Source organism: Bombina bombina, chromosome 9 (assembly GCF_027579735.1).
Source record: "Bombina bombina isolate aBomBom1 chromosome 9, aBomBom1.pri, whole genome shotgun sequence".
Taxonomy (NCBI): Eukaryota; Metazoa; Chordata; class Amphibia; order Anura; family Bombinatoridae; genus Bombina; species Bombina bombina.
In genome coordinates this window covers 21,411,378-21,427,122 of record NC_069507.1, presented here as the reverse complement: position 1 = coordinate 21,427,122, position 15,745 = coordinate 21,411,378, and the positions used below count along the sequence as shown (strand labels likewise).

At 35.1% G+C, this 15,745-nt stretch overlaps 1 protein-coding gene across 2 annotated transcripts in view; it reads right to left on the bottom strand.

The window, feature by feature from the left end:
- Window positions 1-3,875: 3,875 nt before the first annotated feature.
- Window positions 3,876-15,745, bottom strand: part of ADAMTS14 (ADAM metallopeptidase with thrombospondin type 1 motif 14) — a 265,871-nt gene continuing 254,001 nt past the window's right edge. For both annotated transcript variants that reach the window (XM_053691940.1, XM_053691941.1), the window contains exons 21-22: window positions 6,654-6,767; window positions 3,876-5,726 (exon numbers count right to left, since the gene is read on the bottom strand). In XM_053691940.1, coding sequence (XP_053547915.1) covers window positions 5,161-5,726; window positions 6,654-6,767 — 680 coding nt within the window. In that variant the 3' untranslated portion in view covers window positions 3,876-5,160. The remainder of the gene's footprint in view (window positions 5,727-6,653; window positions 6,768-15,745) is intronic.

Genomic DNA, 15,745 nt, shown 5'->3' with positions numbered 1-15,745 from the left:
AGATGCTGATACACCTGATAATGGGCTAGATTACAAGTGGCGCGCTAAGTGTAGCACAGGTTGCGATATCAATATATAACTTTAGCGCAGTATTAAAAGTGAAAAGTTTGTGCTCGTCAAATTAGCGTGACTGAGGATCTCGCTTAAGGGTAAGGGGTTAAAAAAAATATGCACTTAACACAACATGTATACATTTAAACATACAGTTACACTCATTTAAACTCTGATAAAAAATTATATTCATTTTTATTAAAAAACGTTATAAGGGTTCAAAGGTATATTGTATATGACAAGGTATTTGAATGGAAAGGGCTAAAATATATATATATATATATATATATACACACACACATATATATATATATATATATATATACAGTATATATACATGTCTAAATATGTGTATGTAGGTGTATATATATAGAATTTGAATAATTGTGACAGTGTACACCTCAGCACCAAAAAGACTAAACTCATTCCCGGATCTAAAATGCTTTACACATATGTATTGAGGATGACCTATTTCATCTGCTGAGTTGTGAAATAATTCAGTCATAAATTCGGGACCAGACAAATATTTTTTATTTTCATTCACAATTCTATTTTTATTTTTATATTAGTATTTTTGACCAATTTTTTTGGCTTAATGTCTTTGCTTATTTTTTTGCCTAAATCTTTATGCTTATTTTTTTTGCTTTATCGTTTTACATTTTTTGCAAATTGTTCGCTGTTTTTTTGGCTAATTTTTTACTTAAATAATCTAATTTTTATTTGTATTATTGTTTTGCACTTCTATATATATTGACATGCTTGGTACATGGCAGTATAAAATATTAACACTGTCAAATCTTATTTGAATCTTTCCAATTACAGTCTACAGCAAAAGATAAAATAAAAAAATTATACTTGGCTGGGTCCCAATAATCATATTCGCTCCCAGTTCTAAAACAAATCCTTTTGCCCTTTTTGAGTTCTAATAGTTTTGCTGAACTGGTGTTAGCTGACCTATCCCCCCATAATGGGTATCTTGCTTTAGAGAGGTTTATTAAGGGACAATACTAAAATACACAACTTAGGGGAATAGTCTAGGGTGATGGCGGGGGAAGAGAGACCATCCACTATCCCCTCCCCCCCTTTTTTTTCTTTCTCACCTCTTCCCCAGCTTTTTTGTTTTTATTTATTATAAAATAATTATATTTAACTTTCAGAAAATGGCTTACTGTATTTAAATGTATTGGTCAAATCATCTTTAATAGCATATGATCTGTTATTTCAAATATGTATTGGTCAATGTCTAAATATGCGTTAGGTTATGTGTACAACATCACTAGGACCTTACTGTCGTGCTGACTTGTCATTAATCAGAATATTGATGTATTAATCACCCTTTGTCTTATGACTTTAGATTTGGAATGCTCTCTGGCTATGTTAATGACTACTTTTTCTTTTTCTCCTCTATATTCACAGTAAAAAGAATTTAAAAAAATAAAATATTAAAACAGTGTGCATTGGACTTAGATGTCCCATTATAGAAGCATTTGGCCCCTTAAAATTATCCAACAAGTATTTGTATATACTTTCCCCTCTATTTCCAGTCAAGCACGAGTGATAGTAACAATTTATTGTTAGTTTGTGAACACAACATACACTTGATTGCGAGTAACTAGTAGCAATCTTTTAGCTTGACATATTGTTTATATCTCCATAGTAACCACAACGCTCACATCACACTTTGTATAAGTCACCATGGTAACTATATTATATATATATATAATCCAGCTCCATTGAAGTCTATAGGGAGAAGAATTTAGTGCAGTCGTGGTATCCAAAGTCTTGAAGTTAGCGCGTGTCTCGTTTTTGATTGCTCACAAAAATTACTTTCAACTTGTAATAAGCACACACACAAAGCTTAATTCTAACAGTGTTTATGCTCGAGTCAGAGCTCTAAATACCGCTCCACTTGTAATATAGCAGAATGTGACCGCCAGGGGAACATTCACTTTACACAGAAACTACTAGGACAGATAGCTCAGCATGCTAAGGCACTGTGGCTGAGCTCTGTAGCAACCCAAGGGTTGCAGGTTCAATCCCCGGCGAGGTCCACTCAGCCTTTCATCCTTCTGAGGTTGATAAAATGAGCAGCGCCTTGAGACCCTAACGGGTGATTAGCCGCGCTTTACAAGTACTCAATACATGCATACGTACTAGCACAAGAAGACCTGTTGACCAAACCAATCTATGTCATTTACTGTCTGCAGAGGGACAGGCTATCATTTATAGGTTATATTGTGCAGTCAAATAAAACTGGAAATAAATCAAAATCAATTTAAACATAAACGAAGAGGTTTTTTTTTGTGAGAGTAAAAAATTAAAAAAAGCCTGAGGCAAAAAGTAACAGCATTAGATTCTGATAATCTTTTACTCCCTGATGTATTTACCATGACTCTCCCATATGTTCACTAATACTGGAGTACTCTTCAGGTTTTCGTTCTCCTCAAGCTCCCTCATCTCTCTTAGATTATGGCTAAACTGAAGAGGCCATTCTAACTTTAGTGAATCTAGGACATGGTTAAAGGCTTAATTTTAGTAAAAGAACACTCAAGTGTTCTATGTCATTAAAGCATTTTATTTTAAACAAATTATTTTATTTTATTATGTGTTAACTCCTGCAAAATGAACTGAATACATAGTAAAGGATTTGTTCCTGTGAACTCCAGATGAGGATACATCTGGTGGGCTAATCAGTAGGAAGCATATGTGTGTATACTCCAGCCACTGGCTGTACTCTCTTTTGGAGCAGAATACAGCTGTTTTAGGAGATACATGTGTTTAATAAAATTTGTTCAGTAAGATGTTCTAACAAAATAGAGAATTTATTGTTAAAGGGACATAAAAATGAAAATACTGTGCGTTAGAGCATTGTATTATTAATGTGTTGGCAGCTAAGGGTTCATAACAGAATGGTTATTGGATGTAACTTTTAGGTTCAGTGAGTAAAATAATTTTGTGTAGTTCCCATCTGCTGTTACCTACACAAATATACAACACCACAACCGCTTTAGCTTTTCACAATAGTGATAGATATCTGTTAAACTGTTATAGGTATATGACTCAGCCATCTATATATACACAGGACACCATGTATGTAATGTGCAATGCATCTGCTTCTTACTATGATCTTAAGAAATGCCCAGTGGCAGGTTTTTTGGTACAATGTCTGATTTTCATGTTGCTGCTGTGATTTGCCCCCTTCACAAGGGCAGTTTAACTGACAAGCAATCAGAGAGGGCATCTTTACAATTTCACATAAATAGTGTTATTAATTATTTTGTTCCAAATTATTATTTTCTCTGCTTTATTTACTTTTCTGGTATTTTATAGACGAGAATCAAACAGACTGTAGTTAAACCAAAGCTATGTGAAATTCCTTACGCTATTATTATTATGGTTATTAATGTTATTAATAATAATACTAATAATAGCAATAATAATTATTAATGCACTACTTCACATTTGTTTCCTTGTTTGTTTAAATGTGACCCACACTTTTATACCCTATAAAAACCTCACTGTTCAGTAACGTTTAGGTTTATTTTCACTATACACTGCTGCGTACGTTTTCTTTCATTAGTCTCTGTCTGAGTTTTTTTTTGTGCATCTGAAATACATTTTTTATATTAACACTCTTAATGCTGGAGAGGACTGTAATGCATTTGTTTTCTGGCAACCAATGGGTTAAACAAATTAAATGATGTGTCTATTAAACCACAGTCTGAATGCACTGACATTATAAAGTCCCCATGAATCTGATACTGACAATCAAACAGGCCACACAATCTACTTTGTGACGTAAGTAAGGCACATGGTGAGATTCATCATATTTACAATCATTTCATATGCATTTTATTTTCATTTCAAACACTGTTTATATACAGATTACTCCCTTGCATATAAACAGGTAATCTGATTTTTTTTAATTTAACCAAACAATCTTCTTTGGATGTTGCCACATAGACCCCCTCCCCGGAAATAATGTTGTATGAAGACCAGCATTAAACAAATGACCATACTAATCTATACAAATAAAATGATAAAAGCCCCAATACAAAGAAATGATTTTGAATACATTTATGACACTATCTAGATAGGACTGGCTTTACCATAGGAGATCTTGGCAGATGCCAATGGCACATCACTTATAAGCACTGGCTGGTCAAGTCGTTCAGCTTTACTTTTCTCATCCTGTTGTATCAAACTCTCAGTGCTGAAAACACAACAGTCAAGCACTGATATACAGAGGCAGCAAGTGGGATTTTCGCTTCTTTGTACGCACTACTAGCTATGGAGACTGCTAGACAGCATACTTTATACACAAACAGGTCTTGATGTCTACGGGGAACATAATGCAAAAAACGTTTTGCAACAACAGTGTTCTCTGTGACTTTGTGTCCAAAAAGAACAAACCCAAATGTGTATCTAGAAATTGCTTAATCTGCTAGCAACAATTGCACAATCCAAGTAAGGCCAGAAGCATTGGGGTTTGGTGTTTGAGCAGCTTTTTATATATAACAAGGTAAACCCAATGTTTGCACCAATTTAATAAATCTTAAATGACAGCAGTCTTAGCGTGGTGTGTTGGAGTACGCTTGAAGACATGTAGGAGTTTACAAAATCAAAATATTTCACTGCAGTTCACTGCAAATGACCCAATTTCATTGAGGTAAATAAAATACAAAATACAGCAACACTTCCATCAAGAATACGGGGACTAACTGTGCCCATTCATATTAAAAAAAGCACCACATTTCACCTTCCTTGTAGTCTATATGTCATATAGAGCACCTGTTAGCTAGAATCAAGGTGAGATGTACAGAGATATTTTCCTTTTATTTATTTTTGCTTGAAATCCAGTTGGTAGCACCCTTATGACAGTATACGCATCCGAGATGCATCATGAGGTAACGATTACTGGGCCACAATGTCTTAATGCCCAGAAATTTGAAATTATTTTAGCATACAAACTTTAGTCATTTTTTCATGACTTAAAAAGTGCTACAGGCAAATACAAAAAAGCCTTTGTTCTTTCATCTTTTGTCCGAAAATAGTCTTTTCCCAATGAATCCACACAGCACCTCTAGTGTCTGGTGGATAAGTCTAGACTCATGTTACCACCAGTGTGGTTTTGCCATTGGATCCCCTCTGGGCAGCTTTATAATCTTCCCTTCTTTGTCTTATTACACCAGAAGACACCAAAGAACTTGCTCTGATTTGCTTATTGACTAATGTTTTATTCCAATGCACTGCACGATTATCCACAAAACCTTGTACTATTTGCTTTCCTTGATGCGCATCAGATGTATTATTGCTTGGTTGATGAATTGGGGGTTGCCTCATATTGGTATTATTGGATGCTGATACCTTCACAGTGTGCTGGAATCCATGAACAGCGAGGGGTCCATCCAATGAGGCATCACCTGCTCCTGCCTCAGTAAACCTGCTTGCGGATGTTGGTGCCACCGTTACAGGTTGGATGGGACTGGGCATAACTGCCCCTTCCGGGGCTCTAAGCTCCAGAGCTGCATGCTCTGAAATTGGGGTGAAGTTGGTAGGAACAACCTTCTTGCCACATGATTCACAGCATAGCTTATTGTAGCCAGGAATAGAGCAGTAACGCGCCAAAACTTCCATCTGACAGAATATGGATTTGTCACCTTGGCATGACTCTTCTGTGTAAAGAATATGGAAAAGAAATTTGTTAACGCATTTATTGGCTTTTTCTCACCAATTTGTTGTAAATAACAGAAAAACATATGAATCAACACAGTATTGTTATTATAAAATTGATAACAAACTATAAATCTGGGTCACAGATTACTGATGTGTTGTATCTCAGTAAAATGCATTGAAAGATATTTAAGTGTAAACCAATTTCTTTAACAAGCTCATAAAAGGTACACATTCAACATCTGTTAACCCTTAAAACAGGGCTGTCCAATGTTTGACCCACAGGCCACATTCAGCGCTCCAATGGTTTTTTTGTGGCCCTTAGCACTACGGAGCAGAAAACAGACATCAGTCATTTGTAATTGAAAAAAACAACCTCACACTTCTCATTAGGTTACTAAGCATGTTCATTTGTGCCAAATGTTATATATAGAGTTAAATTATGTTCATTAATCATAAATAATAATTATAATTTTAGTTTAATATTTGGTGTTATCTTTAGTATAAGTGTGAGTTTTCTGTAATGTGGCCCTCAGCAATTCCCACCATACAAAGAGTTGAGGTACCCCGATTTTACAAGGAGGGGCACATTAAACTGAGATTTGGGAGTAAAGGAGAGAAGCCATGAGCTCAGGAATCACATGATAATTATATTTATATGTGGAGACGTGCACATCTAACCCCTTGGCTGTCAGAGAGCTGCAGAACATTGCTCTCTTCTTTGCCAGCCAGGAAGCTGCTAAAATGTGTAATCACATAATGTTAAATTCACCTCTAAACTTTGCAAATACTCTATACAGCTGAACATCACACCTACTGTATCTTCTAAAATGAAGAATTAAATCTTACAGACTACGTATTATTACATTTTGTTCTGTTGTTTAAATGTTTGTTTTTTGATTGTCATAAACAAAATTATTTCAGCTTACTTGAGGATATCTTGTTGACTGGGTTCTTTGGGGAGTTTTCTGGTGGTACCCACGGAGCTTTTGGAGTAACCGGGTAACTGCTCTCTGTGCGAGGAGTGAGACCTGGAGATTTTCCTAAATTTTAAAAATAAATAAATATCAAAAGTGATGAATCAATACTATAATTTCTGAAGATTGATACCCATTTTTGAGCTTTGATAGTTAATATTTGAAGACCGCTACGACTTAAAATCTGCTGCATTTTTTTTATAAATTAAAAATAAATAAGGAATGGGTGAACGTTTCCTTTGACATACAGTCGATGAAATATTCTATTAAAAAGAATATTATTCAATACTTTGGTGCCTACAAATCATAAGATATATAAAGAGTTTATAATATGTATTCATTACATTTATAAACATTTAATATGTACCCAGAAGTCAAAATGAAAGTTTTAGGATTTAGAAAAAGGCCTGATAATCGAAAGTGCCGCAAAGCGGCAACATATTCTGAGGGGAATGCGCCACAACATCTTGTGAGCCAGTGAAATATTCCAAGATGCTGACATCTATGTTAACGGGTGGCATCGCAGAGAGGTGTTTAACTGTTCATACCAACAGACGATTGGATTCCAGCCAGCATCAGCGCCAACATTGGCAATGTATGGTAAAGGATCCCTGCCTTTGGAATATATTACACAGAGCCTAAGAACTATACCTATGTCCCCCTAAACCGCCAATATCCCACCGCAATAAACCATCTACCTTTTTAACCCCTAAACTGTCAATATCCCACTGCAGCAAACCATCTATCATATTAACCCCTAAATGTATGTGTGTGTGTATATATATATATATATATATATATAGATAGATAGATAGATAGATAGATAGATAGATAGATAGATAGATAGATAGATAGATATGTGTGTGTGTGTATAAATATATATTTTTGTATTTATACGTTTATATATGTATTTACACATATAAACACAAATATATATGTGCACATATATAGACATATATATATATATATATATATATATATATATATATATATATATATATATATATATATAAATATATATATATGTGCATTGGAGCCCTTTGCAGTTAAAGGGACAGTCAAGTCATGTTTCAAATAGGGCATGTAATTTTAAACAACTTTCTAATTTACTTTTATCACCAATTTTGCTTTGTTCTCTTGGTATTCTTAGTTGAAAGCTAAACATTGAAAGGCTCATATGATCATTTCTAAGCCCTAAGGTGCATTGCTCTTAAAAGGGCATTCAGCTCTTTTTTATTGCCCTTAAAAGGGCATTCAGATGTTTTAAAAAAGCCCAAAGCACTAATCTAAAAAAAAAAACACCCAAAAAAATGAAAAAAAAAAAACCCCTAACACTAACCCCATTATATCTACTCACGGTTCCTGAAGTCCATACATCCATCTCCATCCAGGCGGCAAGAAGTCTTCATCCATCCCTGGTGCGTCTTCTATCTTCATCCCGGTGGCGCGGAGCAGAGCCATCTTGGAAGCCAAAGACATCCTGTGCAGAGCGTCCTCTTCATATGGTCACCGCCGTACACTGAAATTGAATGCAAGGTAGCCATTTCAAAATGGCGTACCTTGGATTCCTATTGGCTGATTTGATTCTTCAAATTCAAATCAGCCAATAGGATGAGAGCTTCTAAAATCCTATTGGCTGTTTTGAACAGCCAATAGGATTTCAGTAGCTCTCATCCTATTGGCTGCTTTGAACAGCCAATAAGATTTCAAAAGCTCTTATCCTATTGGCTGATTGAATTTGAAGAATCAAATTAACTAATAGGAATGCAAGGTACGCCATTTCGAATCAGCTACCTTGCATTCAACTTCAGTGTACGGTGGTGACCGTATGAAGAGGACGCTGCGCGCAGGATTTCTTTGGGTTCCAGGATGGCTCCGCTCCGCATCGCCGGGATGAAGACAGAAGACGCCCCTGGGCTGAATGAAGATATCACCGCAAGGATAAAGACTTCTCACCTAATTGTTTATGATATATATCAAAGGTAAGAATTCATAAGAGACGGTAATTTTAACAATCATTTACTAGTGGGAATATTCCCTAATTTGTGCAATACATAAATTCATAAAACAATATATGAAAACAATTTCAAACACATAAAAATTTGACACGATATCTGTATCTTGTATGTAGGAATACCACCCTGATAAAAATATAATATATATAATGCGAGCTTAAGAATGCTTAAAACCTTAAAATAGAATTAAATTTATTCCAGAATATAATGGACAGTCTCTATAGTCCTTATAAATCTTCAACAGATGAAATCCCTTTTATTTGTATGGTATATTACATACGAGACTTGTCTCCGTGATTATACTCAATACACTGGGTAAAGCCGACAAATAGTTTCTTATTTTGGATACTTTGTATCTTTGTTTTGTTATGATGTATCTTTAACTCACAGATAGTTGCAGCGGCTGTAACCAAATGCCGCTGTAATGCGTCCAGGATACTGTGGTCTTTTATCACAACACGCTCCTTGCGTGTGGGCCGCTCTGTATGCTGCAGATCCTGGTCTCTGGCACAGGATTCACCACTCCCTCCGTGGGGAGGTGACCGGCTAAGGTACGCCGCTCCCTGCGTGTAAGTACCTGACGGGCTGTTGTCTTTAGCTTCAGATGTTCACAGCTCCCTGCTTGTGAAAGATAGTCTGGATCTTCTTAAGTACAATCCTGGAGGTGGAATCAGCTCCCGCTCTTAGCGTTAATACGCGCAGGCAAATACTAGGTACCTAGTGGGTTTGGTTCTGGTGAACAGGCAACTTCTTACTTCTACGCGTTTCACCCGTGTATGTGGGCTTTATCAAGATGTCAGTTGCTGCCAGAACTTCGATTTAAAAAGCCGTTACTTCCTTCTCATTGGTTGATCTGTTGTTTGGTAATTGTTTCTTAAGGTGGATTTCTCAGGTAAATATATCTTAAGGTGGAATCGCAGTAGTGTATTATTTTGTTCCTTTGTGGATCATATTTCCCATGTCTTCTTACTATATTTCTTTAGTAATTATAAAATTGTGGAGTATGTATTAACAAGAATCTTTTTTCAAATATATAGAACAATAATATTATTCTAAATTGTAACTAAATTAAGAAATTATTATTATTATCTCAGGGTGGTAATTCCAAAGGGTGGTATTCCATTTATTTCAGGATAAAACCAAAAAACCAAATTAATGATAATAAAATAAAATAAAAATAAAAATAAATAAAAAACAAAATTAAATAAAAATGAAATTACTAGTCGCTCTAATCCAGGGAAATAATATTATTCTATACTAAATGTTGTACAATTATGTTTATATATGTTTGAGCTTCTATTTTTCATTAGTTCTCTTTAATTAATTACTTAAAAGTGTATCTATTATTTGTTTTAGGATAGTTTCTGTGTTCTATATCACAAATGAATAGTGAGGAAATTATTCTAACAGATTATACTACTAAAAAGGGGGATATATCTAACTCTGAATTTAACCCTCTAGGATAGAGGGTATCCAATTTATATATTAATTCCGATTCTTTTTTAAGGAGTTTTGCCTCAAAATCCCCCCCCTCCAATCTCCTCTGACTATACAGATCCCCCAAAACTTAAAATGTTGTAGGTTGTTATTATGGGTTTCCCTAAAATGCTTATATAAATGGGTGTCAAGGTTGCCTTTATCTATGTTACATAAATGTTCTCGGATCCTGTCACGTAACATTCGGGTGGTCTCTCCGATATAAACCAAATTGCAAGAACATTTAATGAGGTATATGACCCCCTTGTTTGAACATCTAATGATATCTTTTATGGCAAAATCTTCTCCTATTCCATCTATGTGCACAGAGCTATTTTTATTACTATATCTGCACGCTCTACATAAGTTGCAGGGAAAAAAACCTTTAGGGGAATGACCTTTAAGATCTTTATCTACCAGAATTTTGCTCTCCTTCTTTAATTCACTTGGTGCTAAAATTTGTTTAAGATTCCTCGCTTTTTTGAATATGATTTTGGGTTTGGGAGCTAATAAATCTCCTATTAAGGGGTCCTTTTTAATTATATGCCAATGTTTATTGACTATTTTCCTTATTAATTGGTGGTTTTCACTATAATCTGTAATGAGAGCTATATCATATTCATTCTTTTCCACAGTGGTGGTCAGAGTATCTTTATTTCTATATTGTAAGAGTGAACTTCTTTCTGTTGTACTTGCTCTATTTATTGCCCCTTCAATCTCTTGTTCTGAATAGCCTCTATCGTAGAATCTTTGTTGTAAAACTTTAACTTGGGTTTCAAAGTCGGTATATTTGGAACAGTTTTTTCTAATTCTAAGGAACTGTCCAGTCGGTATGTTCCCTTTCCATTTTTCATAGTGGCAACTTTTCTTATGTATGTAGTTATTGCAATCTACTTTTTTGAAGAATGTTCTTGTTTCTATATTACCTTCTTCTACATATATTTCTATATCTAAAAAAGAAATGGATGTTCTACTATACTCATAAGTAAAGTGTAAGCCCCTATCGTTAATATTCATTGTTTCAAAGAATTGTTTCAGTCTCTCTTCAGAGCCTCTCCACACAATAAGAATGTCATCTATGTATCGTTTGAAGAGCACGAGGTCCGCGCCAAATTCATGTGTCCTGAGGAAATTATCTTCCCAGTGGCCCATGAATATATTAGCATAACTTGGCGTGAACCTCGTGCCCATCGCGGTACCTTCTAGCTGCAAGTAGTACTTCCCATTAAATTCAAAATAATTATTTTCTAAAATGAATTTTATCCCCTTCAGAATAAAATCATTTAATTGTGTGCTGATATTGCTATCTTGATTCAGGATTGTTTCTACTGCCTGGAGACCCTTGGTGTGGTCTATAACTGTGTATAGTGATGTGACATCGCTAGTTGCGAGAATTAAATTTTCTTCCCACTCTATGTTTTCCATCAGTTGCAATACTTGTGTTGAATCTCTAAGATAGGTGTTTAAGTTTTTTACGTATTTTTGTAGAAAAATATCTACGTATCTAGATAAATTACATGTGACGGATCCAATTCCTGAAATGATTGATCTCCCGGGGGGGTTTTCTAAGCTTTTATGTACCTTTGGTAGGAAGTAAAAGATGGGGGTTCGTGGAAATTTTGGATATAGATAATGAAATTCGTTCTCATTGAGAACCCCACCATCTTTTCCTTCCTCCAAAATTGACAGCAAGTTTTTCATAATTCTCTTTGTGGGGTTAAGATCCAGAGTTTTATACGTCTTGGGATCGTTAAGGATTCTATTTGCTTCATTGACATAGTTGGCTCTACTCATAACGACTACCCCCCACCTTTATCTGCCGGTTTTATGACTACTTGTTTGTTTTTTTGTAATTTTTCTATAATTTCTCTATCTTTCTTTGTTAGATTGAAATTTGGTTTAAATTTTTTTGGATTGCTTTCTTTTAGATCTTTAAGAACTATTTTTTCAAAGGTCTCTAAATTTGAGCCTTTTGCAAATGTGGGATAAAATTTTGATGCTGGTTTTAAGTTGGTATGTTTGGTATCACTCTTTATGTCAGTTGAACTTTGAGGAAATCTAGAGGGGTTTACCTGTTTTTCCAAGGGTTTTTTTAGGAAAAAACGTTTTAATGTTAGTTTCCTAACAAATTGTTTCACATGTATGTGAGTGTTGAATTTATTAAGAGTAGTTGATGGGGCAAAAGACATTCCTAACGAGAGTACTCTTTTTTCATCTTCATTTAGATTTTCATTACTAAGATTAAAAATCCCTGTATTTTCAGAAATTATCTGACTCTTTTTGCCTCTCCTTCTATTCTTTCCTCCTCTTTGTCCTCTAACTGTCTTTTCTTTTGATTTAACGGGGTGTAGAATTTTTCCCTCTTCTCTAGGGCTAAAAGATCCTTTGTTGTGCCCTCCCTCAGAGGGCTTTTCTCTAAAAAAACCCTTTCATCTTTCAGGGGGGAGAATCTATTCTTTGTTTCTATATGCCAGCTAACGTTTCTTTCTCTCTGTGGTCTACCTTCATAATAGTTGTCTTTAGGGTTCTGACTGTGGTAGTAATTTCTAAAGGGTCTCTGTTCCCTCTGTGGGTCATAATTGCTATTGGAATATCTATTGCCATAGTAGTGTGGTTTATTAGCATGAAAATTTGTATCAGTGTTTGTATAATGTCTTGTTTGATTTGAGCTTATACTTTGTGGATAGGCCCTATAATTATAATTATAATGTTCTGGATGAAAGAATGGTTGTTTTGGTTTATAATTGGATTGATTTCTCCAATTAGTGTAATTATCGTGATGTTCGAAATATCTTCTGTTATGTGATTCTCTCCCATGTTTGTCATTCGTATAGTTTCTTTCCCTTTGTGTCTCATAATTGTTTCTAAATCTGCCTTGCGTTTTGTGTTCCCCAAATTGTTGTTTTGGGTTTGATTGATCCCAATTATTTCTATTGTTGGTTCCAGATTATCATTATCTGTTTTATTTTTCTCTTTGTTTTGTTCTAACTTATCATTTCTGTCCCTTTCTAGTTTCCTCCATTTTGTATCTAGAAGGTCTTGTTTGAGTTCTGTTAGTTTATTTACTAAGTTATTTTGCCTCTCTTTAAAATTAGGATGTTCCCTTTTTGTTTCAAGTTTATTTTTAAATTCGATAATTTGTGTATTTATTTCACCCAAAGTCTCCTTTCGTGATTTTTTTAAAATTCCTAAAATATGATCCACAAAGGAACAAAATAATACACTACTGTGATTCCACCTTAAGATATATTTACCTGAGAAATCCACCTTAAGAAACAATTACCAAACAACAGATCAACCAATGAGAAGGAAGTAACGGCTTTTTAAATCGAAGTTCTGGCAGCAACTGACATCTTGATAAAGCCCACATACACGGGTGAAACGCGTAGAAGTAAGAAGTTGCCTGTTCACCAGAACCAAACCCACTAGGTACCTAGTATTTGCCCGCGCGTATTAACGCTAAGAGCGGGAGCTGATTCCACCTCCAGGATTGTACTTAAGAAGATCCAGACTATCTTTCACAAGCAGGGAGCTGTGAACATCTGAAGCTAAAGACAACAGCCCGTCAGGTACTTACACGCAGGGAGCGGCGTACCTTAGCCGGTCACCTCCCCACGGAGGGAGTGGTGAATCCTGTGCCAGAGACCAGGAGCTGCAGCATACAGAGCGGCCCACACGCAAGGAGCGTGTTGTGATAAAAGACCACAGTATCCTGGACGCATTACAGCGGCATTTGGTTACAGCCGCTGCAACTATCTGTGAGTTAAAGATACATCATAACAAAACAAAGATACAAAGTATCCAAAATAAGAAACTATTTGTCGGCTTTACCCAGTGTATTGAGTATAATCACGGAGACAAGTCTCGTATGTAATATACCATACAAATAAAAGGGATTTCATCTGTTGAAGATTTATAAGGACTATAGAGACTGTCCATTATATTCTGGAATAAATTTAATTCTATTTTAAGGTTTTAAGCATTCTTAAGCGTGCATTATATATATTATATTTTTATCAGGGTGGTATTCCTACATACAAGATACAGATATCGTGTCAAATTTTTATGTGTTTGAAATTGTTTTCATATATTGTTTTATGAATTTATGTATTGCACAAATTAGGGAATATTCCCACTAGTAAATGATTGTTAAAATTACCGTCTCTTATGAATTCTTACCTTTGATATATATCATAAACAATTAGGTGTGTTAAGTATACCAGCTTTTAGCGCCCTCTCATTTCACCATATTGTTTGTTCCATTTCTATCCTGGGGAGATAGTGGAGAGTGGCTTAGGTATTCTTTTTAGATTTTAGCGCTGAAATCCTGTGCCATTTTTTTTAAAGACTTCTCACCGCCTGGATAGAGATGAATGTCCATACTTCAGGAACGGTGAGTAGATATTCTGGGGTAAGTGTTAGGTTTTTTTTTGGGGGGGGGGGGTTGGGGTTTTTTGTTTTTTTTTTTAGATTAGGGCTTTGGGCTTTTTTAAAAGAGCTGAATGCCCTTTTAAGGGCAATGAAAAAGAGCTGAATGCCCTTTTAAGGGCAATGAAAAAGAGTTGAATGCCCTTTTAAGGGCAATGCCACTTTAGGGGCAATGGGTAGCTTAGGGTTTTTTTAGAGTTATTTTTTTTTTATTTTGGGGGGTTGGTTGGGTGGTGGGTTTTACTGTTGGGGGACTTTGTATTTTTTTACAGGTAAAAGAGCTGTTTAACTTAGGGCAATGCTAGGGGGTGTTTTTATTTTGGGGGCTTTTTTATTTTTATAAGGCTATTAGATTAGGTAAAAAAAATGTATTTTTGATAATTTCGTAATTTAGTGTTTATTATTTTTTATAATTTTAGATTTTTTTATTTTTTTCATAGTGTTATGTTTTTTTTAATTTGAAATTTAAATTTTTTAATTGGTAGTTTTTTTAATTTTATTAGAATAGTTAGGTTAATTTATAGTTTAATGTTAGGTTTATTTTTATTTCACAGGTAAGTTTTTATTTATTTTAAGATAGTTATATTGTAATTTTAATTTAAAGTAAGGGGGGCTGTTAGGTGTAAGAGTTAATAGTTTAATTTTGTGTTTTGCGATGTGGGGGGGCTGGCGATTTAGTGGTTAATAGGTTTATTTAGTAGCAGGGATGTGGGGGGAGGAGGTTTAGGGGTTAATAACTTTATTATAGTGTTGGCGATGTTGAGGAGAGGCGGATTAGGGGTTAATAGCTTTATTATTAATGTTGTCGATATCGGGGAGCGTCAGAATGGGGTTAATAACTTTATTATAGTGGCGGCGATGTCAGGGAGCGGCGGAATAGAGGTTAATAACTTTTATTAGTGTTGGCGATGTCAGGAGCGGCGGATTAGGGGTTAATAACTTTATTTAGGTGTCGGTGATGTTGGGGGCGGAGGATTAGGGGTGTTTAGACTTGGGGTTTATGTTAGGGTGTTAGGTTTAAACATAACTTTTTCCCCCCATCATCAATGGGGTAGTGTTACGAAGATTTTTCATTCTGCACTTCAGGTGTTAGTTTTTTTTCTAACACTCTCTCCCCATTGATGT